This window comes from Balaenoptera borealis (genome assembly GCF_965194805.1).
Source record: "Balaenoptera borealis genome assembly, chromosome: 5".
NCBI lineage: Eukaryota > Metazoa > Chordata > Mammalia > Artiodactyla > Balaenopteridae > Balaenoptera > Balaenoptera borealis.
The window spans coordinates 135,123,990-135,149,334 of NC_138862.1; the positions used below are offsets into that span (position 1 = coordinate 135,123,990).

Consider the following 25,345-nt stretch of genomic DNA (forward strand, 5'->3'; position numbering starts at 1 on the left):
CAATAAAACTAAACACTGGTTCTTTGAGAAGATAAACCAAATTGATATACCGTTAGCCAGACTCGTCAAGAAAAAAAAGGGAGAGGACTCGGATCAACAGAATTAGAAATGAAAAAGGAGAAGTAACAACTGACATTGCAGAAATACAAAGGGGCATGAGAGATTACTATAAGCAACTATATGCCCATAAAATTGATAACCTGGAAGAAATGGACAAATTCTTAGAAAAGCACAACCTTCCGAGACAGAACCAGGAAGAAATAGAAAATATCAACAGACCAATCTCAAGCACTGAATTGAGACTGTGATTAAAAATCTTCCAACAAACAAAAGCCCAGGACCAGGTGACTTCACAGGCGAATTCTATCAAATATTTAGAGAAGAGCTAACATCTGTTCTTCTCAAACTCTTCCAAAATATAGCAGAGGGAGGAGCACTCCCAAACTCATTCTACAAGGCCACCACCACCCTGATACCAAAACCAGATAAAGATGTCACAAGAAAAGAAAACTACAGGCCAATACCACTGATGAACATAGATGCAAAGATTCTCAACAAAATACTGGCGAACAGAATCCAACAGCACATTAAAAGGGTCATACACCATGATCAAGTGGGGTTTATCATCCCAGTAATGTAAGGATTCTTCAATATACGAAAATCAATCAATGTGATAAACCATATTAACAAATTGAAGGAGCAAAACCATATGATAATCTCAGTAGGTGAAGAAAAAGCTTTTGACAAAATTCAACACCCATTTATGATAAAAACTCTCCAGAAAGTAGGCATAAAGGGAACCTACCTCAACATAATAAAGGCCGTATATGACAAACCCACAGCCAACATTGTTCTCAGTGGTGGAAAACTGAAACCATTTTCTCTACGATCAGGAACAAAACAAGGTTGCCCACTCTCACCACTATTATTCAACACAGTTTTGGAATTTTTAGCCACAGCAATCAGAGAAGAAAAAGAAATAAAAGGAATCCAAATTGGAATAGAAGAAGTAAAACTGTCACTGTTTGCAGATGACATGATACTATACATAGAGAATCCTAAAGATGCCAGCAGAAAACTACTATAGCTAATCAATGAATTTGGTAAAGTAGCAGGATACAAAGTTAATGCACAGAAATCTCTTGCATTCCTATACACTAATGATGAAAAATCTGAAAGAGTTAAGGAGACACTCCCATTTACCTTTGCAACAAAAAGAATAAAATACCTGATAATAAACCTACCTAAGGAGACAAAAGACCTGTATGCAGAAAAAATAGACACTGATGAAAGAAATTAAAGGCGATACCAACAGATGGAGAGATATACCATGTTCTTGGATTGGAAGAATCAACATTGTGAAAATGACTGTACTACACAAAGCAATGTACAGATTCAATGCAATCCCTATCAAAGTACCAATGGCATTTTTCACAGAACTAGAACAAAAAATTTCGCAATTTTTATGGAAACACAAAAGACCCCGAATAACCAAAGCAATCTTGAGAAAGAAAATCGGAGCTGGAGGAATCAGGCTCCCTGACTTCAGACTATAGTACAAAGCTAAAGTAATCAAGGCAACATGGTACTGGCATGAAAATAGAAATATAGATCAATGGAAGAGGATAGAAAGCCCAGAGATAAACCCATGCACATGGTCACCTTATCTTTAATAGAGGAGGCAAGAATGTACAGTGGAGAAAAGACAGCCTCTTCAGTAAGTTGTGCTGGGAATACTGGACAGCTGTAAAAGAATGAACTTAGAACACTCCCTAACACCGTATAGAAAAATAAACTCAAAATGGATTAAAGACCTAAATGTAAGGCCAGACACTATCAAACTCTTAGAGGAAAACACAGGCAGAACACCCTATCACATAAATCACAGCAAGATCCTTTCTGACCCACCTCCTAGAGAAATGGAAATAAAAAGAAAAATAAACAAATGGGACCTAATGAAAGTTAAAAGCTTTCGCACAGCAAAGGAAACCATAAAGAAGATGAAAAGACAACCCTCAGAATGGGAGAAAACATTTGCAAGTGAAGCAACTGACAAAGGATTAATCTCCGAAGTATACAAGCAGCTCATGCAGCTCAATATCAAAAAAACGAATAACCTAATCACAAAATGGGCAGAAGACCTAAATAGACATTTCTCCAAAGAAGATATACAGTTTGCCAACAAACACATGAAAGGATGCTCAACATCACTAATCATTAGAGAAATGAAAATCCGAACTACAGTGAGGTATTACCTCGCACCAGTCAGAATGGCCATTATCAAAAAAATCTACAAACAATAAATGCTGGAGATGGTGTGGAGAAAAGGGAACCCTCTTGCACTGTTGGTGGGAATGTAAATTGATACAGCCACTATGGAGAACAGTATGGAGGTTCCTTAAAAAACTAAAAGTAGAGCTACCATATGACCCAGCAATGCCTCTAGTGGGCATATACCCTGACAAAACCATAATCCAAAACCACCATGTTCATTGCAGCACTATTTACAATAGCCAGGACATGGAAGCAACCTAAATGTCCATCGACTGATGGATAAAGAAGATGTTGCATATATATACAGTGGAATATTAGCCATAAAAAGAAATGAAATTGAGTTACTTGTAGTGAGGTGAATGGACCTAGAGTCTGTCATACAGAGTGAAGTAAGAAAGAGAAAAACAAATACCGTATGCTAACACATATATATGGAATCTAAAAAAAAAAAAGGTTCTGACGAACCTAGGGTCAGGACAGGAATAAAGACGCAGATGTAGAGAATGGTCTTGAGGACACGGAGAGGGTGAGGGGTAAGCTGGGATGAAGTGAGAGAGTAGCGTTGACATATATACACTACCAAGTGTAAAATAGATAGCTAGTGGGAAGCAGCTGCATAGCACAGGGAAATCAGCACTGTGCTTTGTGACCGCCTACAAGGGTGGAATATGGAGGGTGGGAGGGAGACGCAAGAGGGAGAGGATATGGGGATATATGTATACATATAGCTGATTCACTTTGTTATACAGCAGAAACTAACACAACATTGTAAAGTAATTACACTCCAATAAAGATGTTAAAAAAAAAAGAAAAACCTGTTTGAACTAACATGAGTTCCACAAAGTTGCAGAATAGAAGATTATCTTGTGTTTATGTGTACAAAACTCAATTGGATTTCTGTTTGCTAACTGAACAATCCAAAGATGAAATAAAAGAAACACATCCATTTACTGTGGCATCAGAAAGAATAAAGTACTGAGGAATCAATTTAACAAAATAGTACAAGACTTGAATAGTGAAAACTGTAAAACATCATTGAAAGAAGTGATATAAAAAAAAAGAGAAATTATAGAAGACCTAAATAAGTGGAGAGACATCCCAATTGATCTTCAGATTCTATGAAATCCGTATGAAATTTCCAGCTGCCTCGTCCTGCAGAAATTGACATTCTGATCCTACAATTCATAAAGAAATGCAAAGGACTTAAATAGCCAAAACAGTCGTAAAATTTAGGAAAGAACCAAGTTTGAGAACTCACACTTCCAGATTTGCTATGAAGCTACAGCAGTCAGGACACTGTATTACTGGCATAAGGATAAATATATTAATCAGTGGGCTAGAACTGACATGCAGAAGTGCATTTATGGTCATTGTTTTCTGAGAAGGGTGCCAGGACAGTTGAATGGGGGATAGAATAGCCTGAAAAGCTGGTGCAGCAATTACTGGGCAGCCACGTGCAAAAGAATGAGTTTGCAGAGAATTTTTCAAAATGGATCATGGACCTAAATGTAAGAGCTAAACTATAAAACTGAAGAAAACATAAGCATGTAGTTCTTCATGACCTTGGATTAGGCAAGAGTTTCTGAAATATACCATCAAAAAGCACAAGTGACAAAAAATAGATGTGACTTCATCAAAATTGTAAACATTTGTGCTTCAAAGGATACTGTCAAGAAAGCGAAAGGAAAGCCCACAGAATGAGATAAATATTTTAAAATCATATGTTTAAGTGCCCTGAATTGGTAAAGAGCTCTTTTAACTCAACAATAAAAAAACAACTCAATTAAAAAGCAGAGGATTCAGATAGTGTCGGTCCTTCATACCTGTGGGTTCTGTAGATTCAGTCAGCCATGGATAGAATATTTTCTGTGGATATGGAACCCTTGGATACAGAGGGCTGACTGTAAGGGAGTAGAGCATTCACTGATTTTGGAATCCACTGGGGGTCCTGGAACCACTCTCCCAAGAATATAAAGGGGTAATTGTAGATTTCTCTCCAAATAGGACCAATATGTATACAAAAAAGATATTCCACATCATTAGGGAAATGTAAATCAAAACCACAGTGAGTTACCACGTCACACCCACTAGAATGCTATAATCAAAAAGACAATAACTGCTGGAGAGGATGTGGAGAAATTGGCACCTTTGTACATTGCTGGTAGGAATGTAAAACGATGCAGCAACTTTGGAAAAAAGTTGGCAGTTTCTCAAATGCTAAACATAGATGTACCTTATGACCCTGCAGTTTCATTCCTAGGTATAAACCCAAGAGAGTTGAAAACATTTGTTCACATGAAAATCTATAAACGAGTGTTCATAGTAGCATTATTCATAAAAGCCAAAAAGTGGAAACCAGAATGTCTATCAGCTACTGAACAGATAAACAAATGTGGTGTATCCATACACTGGAATATTACTTAGCCACAAAAAGGGATGAAATACTGATGAGTGCTACATAAGTCACTGAATTATACACTTTAAAATGTTATACTTTATGGTATTCAAATTGTATTTCAGCAAAGCTTCTATTAACAAAAAGTGAACTAGAGAGGCATGATTAATTAAAAATATATAAAATATGATTCCATATTAATTTGAAAAGCAAATATGAATATATTGTAATATGCATAGAAAACTCGGGAAGGATATATAAGAAAATGTCAATAGTGTTCCTCTCTGGGTGGTAGAATTATGGTTTTACTTTTCTGTATTTTTTTCTGTATTTCAATAATTTTTGTATATTTAATATGTGTTAATTTGTATAATAAAATTAAATAAATTACAAAAGATAGAGATGAATAAATTTGGTGATTAGGGGCTTGTGACCTTTTAGGGGAACGGCCCCTTAGAAGGCTGAGTATGCAGCCCTTGCGGAGGGCAATGAAGGAGGGACTTTGTGGTGATGGGAGGCAGGCACCCCGTGTAGGTCATGGTCAAGAAGCTTGGCAGTGAACTTAAAGAAGGAGGATAGGCAGCTTGAGAGGTCAATGTGTGTGGGAGAGACTGAATATTATAATAATATTGTGCATTAATGAATGTTTTATGACATATGTTATTTACACTGTGTCCCAGTTGCGTAAATTGGGCAGTCTTTGTTTTATAAATGAGTAAACTGAAATGCAGAACAGGTTAATGGCTTGACCTAGATCATTTGGGTCGTCAGAAGTGGAACTCAGCCCTTTGATTCCAAAGCCAGTGCCTTTCCTGCTGTGCCAGGCTGCATCTGAGGGATTATAAAATAACTGCAGGGGTAAGAGTAGGGCTTAGGAATTGCAGAGAGGAAGGAGAACTGGGTCAGGGCCACAACTATGGGAGTTCCAGCTGGAAAGGAGGATGGACAGTCTTTCTGTGATCGGAGAGAAGTGTGTGAAGATGGCCATTAAAAAATATCAGAAGAAAAGGTGATTTTGTACCAGTGCTTTTGAGGGGGATTATTGTTTTTGTTACGAGGTCAAGGAGTGAAACAGACCTCAGAGTAGTACTTTTTGTTTGTTAATAGTCATGTGGTTATTTAATATCAGCAATAATGATACTCTTGTGGCTTTTCAGAAATGCAGTCTTACTTTTCTTTTGTGCAGGTCTATTCTTACGTATAGCCGAATAGGGGGACGTGTCAAGACACTCACATTCTGCCAGGGTTCCCACTACTTAGCCATAGCGTCTGATAATGGTGCTGTCCAGCTTCTTGGAATTGAGGCCTCTAAGCTGCCCAAGTCTCCTAAAATTCATCCTCTACAAAGCAGGTATCTATCTACCTTTTGTGTTTTTTAAACTGCATTTAGTGTACTGTGATAATTTAACCCTCCCTCTCTAATAGAGTTTGGATCAACTGAGGACCTATGAGAATGTACTTCTTTTTTTAAGCACATGAAATAAATAAAATTGTTTTTCCAACTCAAATCTATCACACATAGTTTCAGGAAACTATGTCTGCCTATTACTTTCTGCCAATTTGTCAAAAGGTCAGAAGGGCAGCTTTGAACTTGTGGCCCATCCCAATCTGGAATCTGTCTGAATAACCTAATTATCAGTTACATCTTCTGTCTCAACTCTGGCTGGCTGATTTCAAAATGTGAGTGTTCTTCATTAAAGAAAATTCAAGTGTTGTCAGCATTTTGTTACTTGGCATTAAAACCTCTGGAGGTGAAGGGAGCACAGAGCAGAGGTTTTAGTCAGATGATTTGCTTATCATTTTAAAAACAAGGTCCTGGCTGGTTTTATTTGAGAATTTCCTCCATTTCTTATAAATTGTGGTTGCCTGTAGATTAAACACATGCAAGGTAAGATATTTATGATCAAGCAGAATAATTTTTCAACTGACTAGTATGTGCTGCACAATGAAAATTCCAGAAACGAATAAGATGTGTTGTACTCTCTAAGAAACCATAGTCTAGTGGGAGAGACAGACCAGTGAACAGATGATTTCAGTGCAGTGTGACAGTGTGCCCTGTGACAGGGATGGGGGGCCAGCTTGCAGGTGGATAAGGAAGAAGGCCTGGAGGGGGTGACACCAGATGTAGCCAAAGCAGAGTAGTTGAGTAGCGTGGGGCAGACATAGTGGTGGACCCACAGGAAGCAAGCAGAATGAACAGATGCTTACAGTTTAAGTGGATTATAAGTCACGTCCATTGGGTAGCTAAGGCAGAAAAGGGTGATTGTTGGGTCACCTGGGATTTTATTATTTGTATTGTTTTATTGTTTGTTCATTACTTTGTTTTGCCTTTGCAAATTAAAATATGTTATTTTTAACACATTCACTAAACAGACTTGGGTAGCTTTTGTCCAGGACATATTATAATAACCTTTAATTAAAGTCATTTCAGCAGCGAGTGGCTGTAGAGCAGCATTCCTATGGAGTTCCGTGTAAATTAACAAAGACCTGTTGGCAAAATGTGTGGCGTGGTGACCCCTGGCAGCAGTGTGTACATTTTGTGCAGGAGAACATCTAAGCTGACAGCACTTTTCACTGCGAATGTTCAGTTTTTACTGTAAGCAACACCGACTCCCTAGAGTGGGAGATTGTGCCAGGGTGCTCAGCTTTCACTGCCTGACAGCGGGGTGCTCCCAAGAAACCAGGCACGGGCCCTTCATTCAGTCCGGTCAGCTGTTGCCATGACTCTGAATAATTAGAATCTATGACACCTTTTCACAATTTATTTGGCATTTGGACTTTTCACCATCACTTTAGGGAATATAGTCAGTGTTAGAAAATGTTTGCTGACCCTTGATAAAGCTGAAAGAGTAGCGTATGCAAAAGCATGATATGTACTGATCAAGGAGGCTGGCCAGTATGTTTATGGTATTCTTTTTAGTTTTAAAATGCCTCCGCTTAAAAAAAATAGGTATATCCAAGGATTGGAACAGTACTTAAAAAGGAATCAATAATGTTTTTTTACACTATTATTAGTAATAAAAGGGAACAAACTATGGATTCATGCAGCAACATTGATAAATCTTAAATCCTTTTTTTCTAATGAAAGAAGTCAGACCTAAAAGGCTATAGTGTGTTTCCAATTATATGCTATTCTGGAAAACATGAAATTATAGGGAGGAAAACAGATCCATGGTTACCACAGCTTGGGGATAGGGGTAGGGGGTGACTACAAAGGGGCTGCACAAGATACATTTTGGGGTGTGGAATTGTACTGTGTAGTTCTGTGGTAGAAGATACATGAAATGGATTTGTCATAATGCATAGAACTGTATACCACAAAATGAATTTTACTGTATATAAGATTAAAAAAAAAAACCCCAAAGCAACCAGGATATTGAGGGAGAGGTAAAGTGCAGCCTATGGCAGGCAGTCTAACTGTTGTACAGGTGAATCACATAGTCACGTGGAAGAGTAAGGGGAATCAAGGAGGCAGCTGAACAACTTGGGAAAACTGCAGGCTAATGACAAAAGGAGCTGAGCTCAAACGTTGTATTCTAGTTGGTTGTTTTTCACAGGGGTATGGTTTAATAATTCCAAAATGACTTTATTTGTACACTAGGGTTGAATAAATAAGTAAACATATTGTAGATAATGTGAGCCAGGTTTCTCACTGGAGGAAAGGAATTACAAACAAGGAAAGGGGGCTGGCTGGACTGAAGCCTGGTGCTGGATAGATATCGGTATGGACTCGATATCAGTATGACTCATGACATACATCTTTGTGTATGTGTATACACACATGTATATATACACACACGTACATGTAGACACACACAAATAGATACAGAAATAGAGATGGGTCTGTGTGCATGAGGGTAGTATACAGAATATGTTTCCTAGCTCTGGCCGTAGAGAGGGACTAGACACAGGGGCACCCCCATAGCGATGAACACTTAGCTCACAGACCTAGGTTTTAAATGCCATTCTCTAATAAAAGGAACCAGGACTCCTTGAAAAACTCGTTGATTCCAGAGCCTGGGCAGGGAAGACACAAGATGCGTCTGGAGCATCCTGTGATGCCAGAAGGTTAGGAATTGGTCAGTAAGAGCACATTGCAAGGGCATTTGAGCCAGCCTGACAGAGTGTCCCATGGCCAGACTTGGAGCAAGCTGAACAACAAGAGGCAACGACCGTGTTGGGTCATAACTCAGAGGATAAAATAAATGTCCACAAGTCCATACTGACGGAGACGAGCTGACAGAGAAGTGACAGCTTTTCCGTAGAGAAGAATTCTAATAAGCGTAGAAGGACCAAGGGAAATAGAACACCACAGGCATGATTTGTCCACAGATCCTAAAATTAGTGGACAAAGGTTTACACAGAAACAGGTTTTTGCATAGTCTGAAAAGCATTTCCCCTAAGTATAGAGTAGTTATAAATGGAAAAATAAAAAATAATAAGTTTACAGTGGAGGGTCCTGCCAGGTGCCACCTTAGCCACATGATCCAGGTGGACATCACCGGCATCACGTGCTGACGTCAGGTGCTCCCGTCTGTGCACTGAGACGGGCACGTCACACGTGTGGGCTCCCTCCCAGTAAGGCACCAACTCTGTGAGAACACGTGACATGACATTCAGAAATGTCAAGGTCGTGAAAGGACAGACTGAGGCGCTGTCATAGGTGGAGGAGACGAAGGAAACGTGGCAGCTAGATGCCAGGCGGTGTCTTGGTCTGGAGCGGTTAGGTCACCAGTGGGAAAACTGGTGAAATCCAACCATGTTTTGTACCTTATGGGTACTGTACCAAGGTCAATTTCTTAGTTTTGATAAATGGTCTATGTTTATGTAAAGTGTTAGCACGAGGGGAAGGTGAGCGAAGGATATACGAAGTCTGTGTACTATTTTTGCAGTTCTTCTGTAGTTCTAAAATAATTTTTAAAAAATGGTCAGCTATCATTGTCTTATGGGTCACAGAGTTTTTATTTCTTGACCATGGTTAGAATATAGATTCATCTTCAGTGGAGAAGGGTATGGTGTTTTTAGTGACTGGAAAAGTCTTTGCCTTTTGATGTGTGTCTCCTTAGAGTCCTAGACCAGAAAGAGGACGGCTGTGTGGTGGACATGCATCACTTCAACTCCGGGGCGCAGTCTGTGCTGGCCTACGCCACTGTGAACGGCGCTCTGGTGGGCTGGGACCTCAGGTCTTCCAGCAATGCCTGGACGCTGAGGCACGATCTTAAGTCAGGCCTCATCACTTCCTTTGCTGTGGACATCCACCAGTGCTGGCTCTGCATCGGTGAGCTGCCTTTCAAGTCCTTGACTGGGTCTGGATGCTACTGTCTGGAGTGGCCTTCTTAGGAAAGCTCTTTCCTTTTTCTTCATTGGTAATTTTCCCCCGTCTCCTTTTTGTTCCCCATAATTATTATGTTATAATCACTTGCATTTTATTTTTTTCATTAAAAAACAGATTTGAAAGAGTGAAATCAATATTCCAACGCATAAAACAATTTCCTCTTTCTCTTCGTTCTTAAATGAGCCTCTTTATAATCACTATAGTGATCAGATTTGCTGGCATTTTCTTATTCTGCCAGGGAAGCAGCAGGCTTAGTTTATGGATGAGAGCATTTGAATTTGGGCACACTCGGTTTTAAATTCCATTAACCACTGGCAAGCTGCTTATTATAACTCTTTTGGGTCTTAGTATCCTCATCTTCAAATGGGGCTCATCCTTTCAAGGGCTGCTTTGAGGATTCAGTGAGGTAAAAGCATCCAGCACAGGAGAAGAGCTAAACAGTGGTTTCTTGCCTTGTGATTCCTCCCCGCCCGCCTTTCCTCAAATGCTGAAGATGTACCCTGTGCTCTTGCTTGCTGCTTTCCTCTGTTTTAGTTTCACCTTCTTCTCTCCTAGGGCTTTGAACCTGCCGCTTTAGAAGGTACTAGAGCTTATTCATTCCCACTTGGCACTCTTTTTCAGAAGAATTATAATCTGCTGCGCTTGAATATTGGTTTCTAGATTCCCTAACTTGCATTTGTGACATTAAGTATCTTTATTTTTATATAGTTTATACGAAATGCATTATTTTTTTGCCTTTTGTGTGACTAAACTGCACTGGTTTAGGAAGATGTAATGCCAGGCCTAGAAGAGTAGCTATTACACACCAAGCAAATTAGCAAATGGTACTGGTGGCTCTCAGGAGGGCAGCCAGTACTGCTGTGGCTATTTGAGCCATTGTCCTGGAGAGGGGCAGGGTGACAGAGGGACCCGCTGCCCCTTTTGTCTTTTCCCACCCCCATCTCTCCACTGGAACTGGAGACCAATCTCGGTGTTAGGGTGGGCATTATTCTTTGGGATGGGGGGGCCTTCTCTCTATGGGGTTTAAGGTGCCATGGGCAGATATGCACGCCTTCACCCCAGTTTCTACTGTGATTGGACACCCGTGCCTGTCTCCAGAATGTTTCGGAGAAAAGGGCACATGGAAATGATTGAAACTGATGATAGCTGCAAAGCTGCTACCACTTTGGGATTGGTAAAGTGATCACTGAATGCCAGTAAACCACCTCTGGTTATTTAAGGCAGCCTGAACTTTTTGAGTCTTCAGATTCACTTCATGTCTTCTCTAGGCCTTCTGGTTTTTTTGTGGGCACTTCTGGCAGTTAGTAAGAGTCAGTAATTAATGAATCACTCGTTTTCACTTCACATCTGTTAGGCCGTTTTGTAGTAGCATTGTGCCAGTGCTTTGTATCTTTGGCGTAAGGCACTGTTTGACACTGGGGTTGGGGAGGGCAGCTTAGTGAAAACAAAGCCTTGTCTCCAAGTGGCTAAGCCACGTTGAACGCACATCTGTACGAAGCTCGCGAATTACCACTTGATGACTGTAGCCTGCTGTGCTTTACCATGGGTGGTCACCTTCTGGACTTCTCCCCTCAGGGACAAGCAGTGGCACCATGGCGTGTTGGGACATGCGGTTCCAGCTGCCCATTTCCAGTCACTGCCACCCTTCCAGGGCCCGCATCCGGCGCCTCTCCATGCACCCACTGTACCAGTCCTGGGTGATCGCAGGTAAGAGGGAGGGCTGGCTCTCGGGGTTGGGGGCTTTCTTGGAAAGTGCAGAACCCCCTGCTGCTTAGACTCATGTCCTTAGAGTTTTATTTTACATATGAGCCAAATGCTTGCTTTTATTCAGTTCTGATTATGGAAGAAGTTCCCACCACTGATATCTCATTGTCATTTCTTATTTATCATGTTTCAGAATGATCTCATCAATCACACTACCACCTTCCATTCCTGTCTACCACCATTTCCTTTCCATTTATTTTCTTTCTCCTGTGTCCCCTATTTTTGCTAAAGTTGTCACCGTCTTCCTGGAAATCTTAAGTTAGAAGCCTTGAGTCATCCTTCTCAGCTGCCATTTCTGTTGGGTTTCTTGCAAGCTTCCCTCCCTTTCTCTTGTTGGGCATTCAAATTTTCTTGTATGGATTCTCGGGCAAGACACTTGGGCAAGTCTTTGAAACTCATTTTCCTCAACGGTAAGACGTGGTTAAAAATACTTAGCTAGCAGAGGTTGTAAGAATTTCAGAAAGCACATGTAACGCACATAGCCTGGCATGCAAGGAGTGCTTGATAAGTGGTAGCTCTCGTTATTCTTATGTTTCCTCGCTGGTCCCCGTGCCTCTAGGCTCTTCCTGGTCCCTGCTCATCCGCACGGTGCACCTCGTGCGCTGCTGTGTCGAGGTCATCGTGCTGCCAGGTTCAATGGCCATGACTCAGCCTGCGTCTTACGTGATTTGTCACTTGGATGGTTGATCACTTCCTCTGTCTGAAACACTTTCCTCACCTGACTTTCAGGACATCACTCTCTTGGTTCTTGTGTTGATTGATTTGCTGGTTCTTCCTCCTCTTCCTCCTTCTAAGCTGTAGCCGGCCTCAGGGCTCAGTCTTGGTCTGAACTTCTTCTCCTTCTGCACTGGCTCCCTGTGTGAGCACATCCAGTCCCCCGCAAAATAGTACCAAATTTATTCAGATTTTTATATGTGCCTATTTAAAGTCTTCCCTAAGATGTCTGATAGCCGACTGAAACTTGACCTGTCCAAGCTGAACACCTGGCTCCTCTCCACCAGCCGCCCACCCCGCACCACCTCCTCCCCTGAGACAAGCCTGCTCTCCCTGCAGTGTTGTCCCAGGAAATGGCAGCATTCAGCCTCAAAGCTCAGGAGGAAGCCTGGCATTGTCCTTGGTTCTTCTTTCTCTCTCATCCCACTTCCAGTCCATCAGCCAGTTGTACATATTCTGTCTTAAAATATGTCCAGAATTGAGCACCTTTTACTATTTCCATCACTGTCCCCCTAGTCCAAACAGCCATAATCTCTTGTCCCTATTAGTGCAACATCCTTGTAACTCCCTGCTTTTATTCTTACGACTGTATTTTCTTCTGCTCAGTACCTTCCAGTGGCTCTCAAGTAACAGCCAAACTCCTCACCATTTTCCAGAGGCTTTATGGGATCTGTCCCTGCTACCTCACTGACGCTCTTGATCAGTCAGGGTTCCAACAGGAAACACATGGCATACCCAAGGTAGGATAATTTGAGGAGGACTTATTGTCAGAGGAACTATTTACAAAGGTGTGGGTGTGAGACATCGTAGAACACAGTGCAGTAAAATGGGGCTCCAGCCACAGGGACTTCCTGGCCTTTTCCTTGAACTAAGCACATTCCTGCTCTGGGGCCTCTGCATTTTTGGGGGGTTGTCACCACTAGGATGTAAGTTCTGTGAAAAAGGGATTTTTTTTTGCATTATTTGCCTTCTTCTCCTCAGTGCCTAGGACAGTGACTGGTTCATAGTAAACATTGTTGGTTCAATAAATATTAATGAAGGAGTGAAGCCTGGGGTACTGTCACTCTCCTGCTCCAAATTACTTTCGAGAAAGCCTCTCTCAGGCCTGCAGCTTCTCTTCCCTAGACTCTTCCTTCCACTCTTCCTGTCACAGATGTGCTCCAGTCAGACCACAGCACCCAGACATGGGTGTGTGTGCTTTACTCCTTCCATCCTTTCTGCCTGAAGTGATCCATGTGCCACCTGTGTCTCCAGCCTCACTTGCTCTTTCTGTCCCAGTGACGACACCTCCACGAGGCGGCCTTGATTCTCACCCACTGGATGTGATCTTTGTCTTCCTGAGTGCAGGTGGAACTCTGCATTCTCTCTTTTTGTGCTCATTGTCTTATACTTTATATTTTTTTCTTTCCTTCTAGACTGTAGGTTTCTTTTCTTATTTTTTATTTTTAATAAATTTATTTATTTAATTTATTTATTTGGCTGTGTTGGGTCTTCGTTGCTGCACGCGGGCTTTCTCTAGTTGTGGCGAGGGGGGCTAACTCTTCGTTGCGGTGCACAGGCTTCTCATTGCAGTGACTTCTCTTGTTGCATAGCACAGGCTCTAGGCACACGGGCTTCAGTAGTTGTGGCACGTGGGCTCAGTAGTTGTGGTTTGCGGGCTCTAGAGCGCAGGCTCAGTACTTGTGGCAGATGGGCTTAGTTGCTCCATGGCATGTGGGATCTTCCCGGACCAGGGCTCGAACCTGTGTCCCCTGCATTGGCAGGCGGATTCTTAACCACTACACCACCAGGGAAGTCCTAGACTGTAGGTTTCTTGAGGGCAGAGTCTGTTTATGCTTTGCTTTTCCACCCTCACTTCTCTCCACTTGGCTGGACACCAGTAAATATTGACTAGTAGGCTATAAAAAACATTTCTTTTTTGCACTCCAGTGTGGTGGCAGGGTCACAGTGTTATTTAAAAGTATTCGTGAGTGTTTCTTGCAGGATGGGAAAAAATGGAAATGGCTGTAGGCTGACTACCTCTACCAAGACATGAATCCCTAAGAGCGGAGACCTTGTCTGAGTAACGTTCTGGCCTGTTTCCCTCAGCTGTCCAGGGCAACAATGAAGTATCCATGTGGGACATGGAGACGGGCGACAGAAGGTTCACGCTCTGGGCCAGTGGTGCACCACCACTGTCTGAGTTACAGGTTTGCTCCAGTTTTTATTATAAAGGCCAACATAATCTCCCACATCCCAAGCACTTTCAGGCATTTTGCCAAGCATGATATTTGTTGGGCTTCTGGGTTATGTTTTAAATTTGGGTTTTTACTAAGTATTAGGTGGGCATTGCTACCGTGTGCTTTCCAGTTCCCGCTTACTGGTGTCTGCTTCTGTGGGTGTTTTGGTTGCCAGCTCCATAAGGTTTCTGATGTCTCTTTGGAACCCCAGTAAGATATGGGTTAATTAGGAAAAGCACAGATTAAAGCTTAGATCATTAAAAAAATGGAACATGACCCCTCATACACACTTTTTTAAGGGTGCTTTGTTGGGGCAGAAGGTAGGAAGGATTTTTTTTCTCCTTTATTTGGGGTCCTTCTCATCCCAAATAGAGAATTTTAGGAAGCTGAACAGGCTTTGCTTCTTCATTCAGGATGATATAGAGCAAATGCATTTTAAATTCCCAAAGAAAGAAGATCTGAGACATACATGATCTGTTTCTAGTCTCTTCAGTTAACCACAGACAGCTGACTTGTCTCTAGAAACGGCTACATCCTTTATGGGCTACACTGGTGTCTGTTATTTGACTCTTTATTTCTTTATTTCCTTTAAGCCTTCTCCTCACAGTGTCCACGGTCTCTACTGTAGTCCTGCAGATGGGAACCCCATCCTGCTAACAGCTGGCTCAGACATGAAAATAAGGTAGAGTAAAGACACTTCATATTCAACGCTTGAAAGGAGAAAGGTAATAAAATGTGGATGGATACTGCGGTTACCACTAGGTGTTGTTTATTATAGATACCAGCAATAGTGTGACGTTTAACATCATCTACTTCTTGCAGGGACAGCTGTTAATTCTTCATTTGTAACTAATTTTAGGCTCTTCTAGAAGATTGTCTTTTCCTAATGCAGAAGAGAACAAGCTAGCATTGATGAGTGTCAGCCAGTAATCATTAGTCCCTCCCCATCTCCTTTGAGATTATCACCAGTTGTTTCCTTTACCCCAGGTTTTGGGACCTGGCTTACCCAGAGAGGTCCTATGTCATTGCAGGAAGCACTAGTTCTTCATCTGTGTCCTACTACAGGAAAATCATTGAAGGCACCGAAGTCGTCCAGGTATAAGCAGTCTTTCTTTCTTTCAACTTTTGTAGGAACAAAAACGGCTTTCATAACTATCATGTTGATTCAAATAAATGGCATGGCCAAGAGTGGCACTATTTCTTTGAATTTAAAAAATATGTTTTATTTTGTCTTGACTTTTCTGTATTTTTTAAATTAACTTTTATTAAAGTAGAATGAACATAGAAAGTGCATGTGTAAGTACACTGCTCAAAATAAGCACTTTAAACACTTGCCAAGTCCTTAAAACAACTTTATAAGGAAGTGCCTTTATTATTTTCCTTCTGCAAATGAGAAAGTTAAGCACAGCGAAATTGAACACGTCTAAGGTCACCCAGCTAGTAAGCAGCAGCGCTGGGATTCACACCTGGCTGGTGGGGCTCAAGAGCTTGTGTTCTTGAGTCAGGCAGAAGCTGCAGAGGAGATGACGTACTTGCCAGTGCTGGGCCGGGTACGTGCTCAGTAAATGAGGGGCTTCCTTTGTCACAAGTAACAGTGAGCTTCAGAAGGGCTGGAGTGTCTGACAGGTGTTTATATCCACATCCCGGTTGTCTCTGCCCCTCTGTTCTTTCCCTTTGTTCTTTGATGTTGACAGAGGTAATATGCACAGATTATTGGCCTATTTGTAAGTTTTCCGTATTTGTAAGTGGCTACTTGTGGAGTCCAGTGACCGGAAACCTAGAACATCACTTTGAACTCTCTCTGCTCAGTGTCTTTGTGAAAGTGTGACTCCTTCACGGGAGGGCTAGCCTAAACAAGAACAGTATTCCTCAGAAGCAGGAGGACGGACAGGCAGTAGAATGTGCTACAGCCTTTAACTTCTGGCTTTCTCCTTGACTTTTAACCACCAAACAGGAAATTCAGAATAAGCAGAAGGTGGGACCGAGTGATGACGCCCCTCGGAAGGGCCCAGAGTCTCTGCCTGTGGGTCACCACGACATCATCACAGATGTCGCCACGTTCCAGACAACACAGGGCTTCATCGTGACCGCTTCTAGAGATGGGATTGTTAAGGTTTGGAAATGAAAACTGGGTGATTTGTATAATTTGTAAAAATATATAAATATACTATAACTCAAGAGAAAAAGTATTTTTAGAGAACAGAGTGAACACAGATTCATTTGCTTAGTTTTCAGAATCATGTCTGTTTCATGATTAAACAAATCCCATGCAAGGTGGTTAAGGAAGTTGCTGGCATACTTGTGTATATCTCAGCTGGAATTAGCCAGACAATAGTATCTGGGACTTTCTTATTGTATATATCATAGAGGTGAGGAATTTAAAATGCTAAGACTTAGGTGATCTCAGTTTACTTTGTATTAAAAAAGATGACTGAAAGTTGGTTGTAAGCTATTATAATGTAAACACATTTTTTTTGCTATTAAAAATGCTATTCAAACCGCCAATAAACTGTATTCAAGCATCTTAAGGGGTTTTTGTTTGTTTTTGTTGGTGTTTTTAACAGTAAACATTAGCAGAAGAATAACCTCTCCAGCAGCACGTGTTCTGAAGACATGGACCCGGTGTTGCAGGGACTCAGTGAAAGAACTAGGCCTTATGTCCAGGTCTCTGGATTCTCAGTATCATGCTTCCTGCTCTAGCCCATCTATCTTTCTTCCAGTTTCAGAGCTGGCCTTATTAGATGTTTAACCCTGTAGACTTGATCTCCTGTGTGTCAGCTCCAGAGTAGTGTGTCTCTTCTTGGTCATCATTACTGTTTTTTGTAGGCTGTACTATAAATTCTGAAACTTGGCCCATCAGTTTGCTTTTATCCTGTGTATATTATTTATTAAATGCATGAAAAGAGAAAAATAAAAAGATTAAGCTGTTAAAAACATGCCCCAAATTTATATTTTTAAAAGACCAAAATTTGGTCTTTCCCACTAAAATAAACCCTTCAGAATTATTGATTATTGTTCACACAGGAACTTCTCCATCCACATATAATTGTCATCCACTTGCAGAAGGGTTTATGGTGTTCAAAATATTTTAGTTTGAAATTAGCTACAGGAGTCTGTAAAACAAAGAAGTTGAACAGATAATCTTGAGTCTAGGGAAAATACTTGTTTAAGAAATACTCCAAAAATTTAATTTGTATAATTATATAACTTAGTATGGGACATGACAGTTGCAGTGCATAGGATTCAACACACTTAGTGTTTAGACAAGTAAACAATAAAACTATCAGAAAACCCCATCATTCACAGAGGTCCAGGTCAGGAGTGATGGGCTCTGATGGGCCGGGGAGCTCAGTGGATCCATAGAATATGCAGATTTGACATTGGCGTTGTCATGTTGTAGTGCCTCTGTTTCCCTTAATGTGTGCTAAGACCATATTTATAGAGGTTCTAGCCACTAGGTCAGATTTAGAGTCTGCAGAGGTTGGGGGAAGTTTTTTGAGACATAAACTTGTTCTGAAAATGGGCCCCAAGCCTGGAGCCATTAGATAAGCCACAGACTGATAAACGTGGGGAATGCTGAGGGAAGAGATGGAGTATGCTTATGGAGCTGTAATCCTTTTCCCCGCTATCTTCCTACCACTCATTCTCCCCACTTAAAAAATCCCCCCCCAACTTTATAAAGGTCATTTGGTTGAATTGTTACTGAGTATTACAATCTGACGCCACATTGAGTTTGCATTTCTTTTTTGACTTCCAGGGGTTTTCTTTAACACATTTGATTCATAGTTCAGTGCAGAGATAATAGAAGAAATTGTCCTTTATAGTCAGTTAATTTATAATTCTATATCAAGAACATCACTGCTTATTTGTGTGATTCTTGGTTTAAATAGGGTTTTGTTTAATTTACACTCAGTTTGTGGTACTTTCCCCTTTAAGAGAAAGAGGTAAATCATGGAAAATGCTAATATTAGGGATTAATATTTTTAAAAGGAACTTAATATTTACACTATGCTTCAGACCCCTCACCTACTAATGATTAAAAAGATGACCCAAAATGCTAAAATAATCTCAATCACCAAGGAAATATTTGTTTGGTGTACTTTACTTACCAATGCCAAAAAGATAGACAAATAACATTTTACAGGTATTTCCAATAATAAACAGAAGAAAGGAATTTTTGCTTAATCCAAAGTTAACCAGAAAAATCCCTTTTATTAAAATACCTCTTAAATATTGCTCATCAATTTCCTGTACTTGAAACAAATTTTTCCTGAACTCCTAAGCACCATTTAGGATACATGAAGAAAGCTGATGTGCTTTATTCTTCTGTGTTACCTGAGTATGGATACAACCTTTTAACTCCTTGCTCTTTGGAGACATTGGGAGCTATTTCTGTGGAGTTGCCTGGGTAAGGATGGCAGAAGTGATTTGTGAAAACACTGCAGATGGCTCTTCTTTCCCAGGTTTTATGAAGAGAGGTGTAGAAAAGGAAGTCCGATGACACCTGCTGGTCTTTGGTGTCCGTAACCCTGTGCCCCATGCATCGCGCAGGGCCTCCCTCCCTTTCTGGGGAGTATGGCCATCTGTGGAGCCAGCTCTTAAAATTTGACATTATGTCTAAATTAAGTATTGCTACTTTGGTGTCTAGTTGTTGAAAACATTAGCCCTATCCTAAGATTAAAAATCAGTTATGTGGTCTGGATGGGAGTGAGGAGAAAGAGCCACCAGAGATGCACTTCGAAGAGCTTTCCTGGTTTCACTCTGATCTCGTTTTGCATCTCTGGCGCCCCCGCCCCCCCCACCAATAAGGATTTGTAGATTAAGACATGGACACCTTTATCTTTTCCAAACTCGGTGTGCACTTAAGCTTTTTAGAGCTCTGCCCGTCCTCTTTGGTGCTGCTCACTATTTACTAAAGAGCTACCTGATGGGTAACTCAGAGCTTCACCCACGACATGTGTGTCTTTACTATTCTTGTCTAAAGAATACATGGATTAGTAATAATAATAATAATAATAATAATAATAATAATGGGAAAGAAAGAATAAAAGTCTATCGAAATGGCCAGGCAGGAGGCTCTACATAATTTATGTTCTGGGGAAATATGAGTTTCTCAGTGAGTTAAGGAGGATTTGGAGCTGGGAAAAATTACCTTCTGTTTCTCACCTGTCCAAGCAAACAAACAACTGCACAAGGTGAAGGAAAGCTTCCTGCACAAGCCCATTGGCGATCTAGTCAGTCCAGACAGAGACTGGGGTGTGTTGAAATGGAATCGTCGAGGAAGGTCAAATTTTCAAAGTTACGACATACAAACGGCATCAATTTCTAGGGTTAATGTTGGGATCTCCCGAAACATTAACCTTTGGTTAAATAGATGAGCATTAATCAGTCCTAAGCTGAGAAAGAAGGCTTGGTTTATAGAAAGTGGACTGGACAGAGACCTACAATTTAAAACTCATGAGTGTTGGCCCATGTATATACACGTATACACGTTATAACATTTAGCTTCAAATTACATCTCCATTAGATTTTTCAAAAGACTCCTTTTATTCTTCCATCTTTTAATGATAACAGTTCTTGAACATACCTCGGAATTATCAGGGATTATCAGGAATGGTCAAATAAATGGACAAGATATATCTTAATACCAGAGAGTGCAAGGGGTCAAGTTCTCTGATGACCCACCACCTGTGGCCTGTTCTGCCCTCCAAAGCGGACCTCGGATGCAGACAGAAGTCCAAGTAAAAGTCATCCAACGTTGTGTTCATGAATTTAGTTATTTAAGCCCAGAGTCTTACCATGCTTCCTGAGGCTAAACTCTTCGAGCACTTCTTTATCATGTTGTTTGGGAGCCGTTTTTATCACCCTTTTCTCACTTTTATGGGATGTGTTTCTCGTAAAATTTTGAACAGTATCATCTCTGCTGCCTCTTGCTATTCTTGACAGATATTTTTTATGTTGAAAGAATTTTGCCTTCTGTAATACATCTTCTTTTAGGGTAGCTTTACGTGGTCCAGGAAGAAAGCTATACAATGAAAGAAGAGAAACCCCATAGAAGATAAATACCATTTCATCTGTAACAGATTCTATGTTAACCCGTCTTCCTAAATAATTATGCACCCATTCCTTGTTGCATCCTTCCTTCAGGGTAAGTTTATTGAGATGATTCAATTGGGGATTTACACTGAACAGGTATATTAGAAGCTGACAAATAAGATATCTTGTCAAAGTATGCAAAAGTATAATTTTAACAGCAAAGTTTCTTCTTCATGGAGTATATTCCACTCAGAAATTCATATGGTTGGCTCCTGTTTATTCAGATGTTGGTTCAAACGGTAGCTCCTTAGAGACCACCAGATGTATAGTTTTCCCTGTCCCACTCACGCAGCACAACACGCTCTTATTTTTTTCCTAACACTTATCACTATCTGATTTTTATTTACTTGTAAACTTTGTGATTTGTTCCCCACTCTTCCACCATCCCAGACAGAAAGTGTCATGAGACCATGTCTTGTCACCATAGTAACCCCAGGAACCTAGTGGAGTGCTTAGCACATGGTAGTTATAAGTATTTGTCTAGTGAAAGCATGAATGAATGCCCCTTCTTCCCTCCCTTCCTCCCATCCATCCATCCATCCATCCATCCAAATGTTCATGCTTTATGGAAGGCACTGTGTTAGGTACAGTGGGGGACGCAGAAATAGCGCCCAGTTTGGCAGGCACACAAGGCGTTTGGTTGGGAGTCAAGAGTAACCCAACAATAAAGGGGAGCTGGGGTCAGACTCTGGGAGGCCTTGAATGCCAGACTGATGACAGGGAATCAGAAGCCAAGTGCTGACCAGAAGTCCTAGCCTGTCCAATCAAACTTTCTGTGCTGATGGAAATGTCCTATGATCTGCACTGGCCAGTATGGCAGTCACTGGTCACATGTGGCTATCGAGCACTTGAAATGTGGTTAGTGTGACCAAGAAGCTGAATTTTTAGTTTCATTTAGCTGAAAGCTAGTGGCTACTGTAGTGGACAGCACGGAAAAGGAGCCATTTCAGACCTCATCTCACAGGGAGGCAGTGGAAAGAGCCTTGGGTCCTGGAACATTCTTACATTCTAGGTCCTCTAGTTACTAGCTGAGCAGCTCTGAGCGGATCACTTAACTAGAGGGAACCTTGTTTCTTCGGGTGTAAAATGAGGACGAAAACCACCCATGTTGTTGTGAGCGACAATCGAAGTCCCATGGTGTCTGCTGGTTACAGATGAGGAGACTGAGTGTGAGGCTGCAGGAGAGGCAGAGCTGAGGCTATAATCAACTCTTCTGATAGAGTCCCGTGTGACTTCCACTCAACTAGGTTTTTATCCAGGACACTATGGAGACCTATCAAGATATTTGGAATAAGAAAGTGAAATGATAAATGTCATGCTGTCAGAAGCACCTGGATATGGGTGCAGAACCACAGGAGGGCAGGTGGCCTGGGGCAGAAGTTAAGAAGCTCTGTGGAGCCTGGCACATGAGCTCTTCATAAAATTTTTAGAATAAGTGAGAGCCTGGTGGCATAAGAGAAACTAACTGAATTGTGGTCACGGGAAGAGTCATGAGAACTCCAAAATGTTGAGACCAGGAGGACAGTGGCAACATTCACCATATTCACCATGATCCATTCCTTTGCATTTGGATTTTTCTGCTTTATCCAGCTATAAATCTGATCTGTCTCACAAAAACATCACTATTTGGAAAATGAGTAAGTAGAGGATGTAAAAATAATTTAAAGTTATTTTGCTTTCCCCTTTCTCTGTCTTTGTCTCTCTCTCGCAAACACTCACTGCATAGTCTTCTTTCGTCTATAATGAGAGCTGAGGGTAAGGGAGACATCAAACCAACCGAGAAGCCTACCATTCACGTCACACAGACCCTGAGGCCTCCACACCTTATATACTGTATGTCTGGGCTTGTGTCAGTGCTACCAGGGATGTACTACATGGATCAACAAACTCCTCCCCATCACCGAGAACAGCGGCCACAGCTAAATTCCAGTGCAAATACAATTTCCTTACACCTTCCCCCATTTTGCTCTTCTCTATATTTTCTTGTTAATTTCCAGACTAAATATTATGAACTCAAATCCTCCAAAGTTGTAACTGTCTGTATGCACAAACTACAGGCCCACAGATCGTGAGGGGACATTCTTTCAGGTCTGGAACATACTGTTTCCATGGCTTGAGTTTATCTTGTCTATACTGGTCTCTCCCCTCCACCCTCATTCTCTTTCCCTTTGCATTGGATCCTTTTTATAGTAAATTTAGTTATCTTTGTTGTCTTCCTCCCTCTTTGTTAAGAAAAAGTTGTTAAATTGGTAATTGCTTCTATAGCATTGCGTTGCTATTTTTTCCCCTCAAATATTTTTATTCTTTTTTTTTTTTTTTAATATTCAGTTCTTTTGGGAATTATTTATTTATTTATTTTTGGCTGTGTTGGGTCTTCGCTTCTGTGCGAGGGCTTCCTCCAGCTGCGGCAAGTGGGGGCCACTCCTCATCGCGGTGCGCGGGCCTCTCACCATCTCGGCCTCTCTTGTTGCGGAGCACAAGCTCCAGACGCGCAGGCTCAGCAATTGTGGCTCACGGGCCTAGCAGCTCCACGGCATGTGGAATCTTCCCAGACCAGGGCACGAACCCGTGTCCTCTGCATTGGCAGGCAGATTCTCAACCACTGTGCCACCAGGGAAGCCCAAATATTTTTATTCTTAAAAGGGTTGAACATGATAAACACCACATCTCTGAATTCCACCTTTTCCACTGTGTCATACATGGAGTTGGTATTGGAGAAGCATTTGATAAGAATCATTTGATCACTCTGGGAATCATACAGACTTTCTGCTTTTCTTTCTCCCATTCTATATTGTTCAGATACTTCTTTGCTGATGGGTAACTTGGACAATACGTAATCAAGATAAAGAAACAGGAGTGAAATACCGTCCATTCATTTTGCAATGTGTGCCCAGCACCAGTAAAGCTTCTAGAAAGAAAGATGTGGCAACTCGGTAAAATGTGGTGGGTGGAACTAATTGTAGATTTCAATCCTCTGTGATCACAGATTCCTTCAACCATGCAGATAACCAGGAGTCAGCCCAGCTGCATTTATTTGTTGACTGGATACACTGGAGTGGAAAATGCAGGCAAGATTACTTTTATTTCGAGAATTCTTTTTAACTTAATACACATTTTTGTTTGTCTAGAAAACACACTTTGGAAAGCAGAATTACAACAGATGTATTTTCATATGGCACTGGCGACTGTGTCCATTTTTACAATTCAATTGTTCCGGTTCTGGCCTGTCATCGCTTTCAAGTCTGGCACGAGTGCTTGCCTGCCTGGATGAACAGGCAGGTGGCTTTCAGTCTTTCGCTGTCTCTGAGTGGATCTAAGTGCTTACATAGAGGCCGCCCTGCAATCTCTCCTTCGTGGGCATCTGTCTCTTGCTTGTGGTTTGGTTCAGTGTCTTTTACCAGAGAAGAACAAGCTTTTACCTGTATTTCTCAGAATCTGACAGCAGAATGATCTAATTCTCGCGTGGCAAGTCATCCTGTGTCCAGGCCTCTTGCCTCCAGGTGTTCTCATCTCCCTCAATCCTGTGCACCCCTTCTGTTGAAGAGCTCAGGCAGGCAGTTTCAGAAGCAGCCGTGTGCTTGTTACCTTTTATTATAGTCTTTGGTTACTTAGAGAAGGCCTGGGGAGTCCCAGCCTAACACAGGGTCAGGGAGTCACTGATGGCAGTGTGGATTTCATGTCTCAATTCCTTATGCCCCAGCATTTCCTGACATTTCACCATTCCAGGTAGGTGGGAGAATCTGAGCCTCCAGTGTATCTTAGGGCAATGTGCAGAAGCGGGAAGAAACACAGGGTGGGAATGGTTCCCAAAAACGTCTTTAATTTGTATAGGCTGGCTCCTGCACCTGCCCTTGCAATTATCTATAATATGTGGAGCCTGATCCACATGCAAATACGAAGCCCCTTTCCACACTGCCAGACACCTGCAGCAGGGGGAGCCCTGCTCCTCCCGGACTGACCGCACAGGCCTGTTTAGACCTGACTTCAGAAGCATTTGCTGCTGGACAGTTCCCCTGCTTCCCAGCAGGTGAGAGGTGAGAGGCTTCTTGGAGCTTCTGGAGCTGGGGCTCCCGGGCCGGGGGTGGGGTGGGGGGGAGGGCCTTGGGCCCCATCGCCACACAGGAATGCACACACTGCACAGTAGGAGAAGCCACACTGTCAGAGGCACCTGTCTAAGTGTGATTCTCAGGGGCTGGGGCACTCTGATTTCAGTCAGATGTGGGGCACGTATGCGTGTGTTAGCATGATTTACGCTGAAACAAACAACCACCAAAAATCCCCACTCTCTTAACTGCTTGATTTCAATGATTTTTAATTAAAACATAAGTAATATTCATACATGCAAAGGCTATGATATATATGTATATTATTATTTTAAAATAACTTTTGCCTTTGTTGCTGATAAATTTTTTTTAATTAAGATATTTTAAAAAGTAAATTCTACTCTTATTCCATTCTTTGGGTATATTCTATTTTTTTCTATAACATCGCTTTAAAATATATATATATTTTAAATTAAAAAGCAGCTTTTACATCTTTTAAAAAAAT

The 25,345-nt window shown here is 41.5% G+C and overlaps 2 protein-coding genes across 7 annotated transcripts in view; one reads left to right on the forward strand and one right to left on the reverse strand.

Moving 5' to 3' along the window:
• PIK3R4 (phosphoinositide-3-kinase regulatory subunit 4) overlaps nt 1-17,229 on the forward strand; it is a 79,224-nt gene extending 61,995 nt beyond the window's left edge. For 2 of the 6 annotated variants that reach the window (XM_082392623.1, XM_082392619.1), the window contains 7 exons: nt 5,856-6,020; nt 9,736-9,947; nt 11,580-11,711; nt 14,571-14,671; nt 15,295-15,383; nt 15,689-15,797; nt 16,656-17,229. In XM_082392623.1, the coding sequence (XP_082248749.1) occupies nt 5,856-6,020; nt 9,736-9,947; nt 11,580-11,711; nt 14,571-14,671; nt 15,295-15,383; nt 15,689-15,797; nt 16,656-16,826 (979 nt within the window). In that variant the 3' untranslated portion in view covers nt 16,827-17,229. The remainder of the gene's footprint in view (nt 1-5,855; nt 6,021-9,735; nt 9,948-11,579; nt 11,712-14,570; nt 14,672-15,294; nt 15,384-15,688; nt 15,798-16,655) is intronic. The other 4 variants (XM_082392621.1, XM_082392620.1, XR_014244818.1 and 1 more) reach the window with 3 other exon arrangements.
• Nucleotides 17,230-17,332: 103 nt separating this feature from the next.
• The window catches only part of COL6A6 (collagen type VI alpha 6 chain), a 174,339-nt gene continuing 166,326 nt past the window's right edge, over nt 17,333-25,345 (reverse strand). Inside the window, exon 36 of the mRNA XM_082392853.1 lies at nt 17,333-20,726. Coding sequence (XP_082248979.1) covers nt 20,474-20,726 — 253 coding nt within the window. The 3' untranslated portion in view covers nt 17,333-20,473. The remainder of the gene's footprint in view (nt 20,727-25,345) is intronic.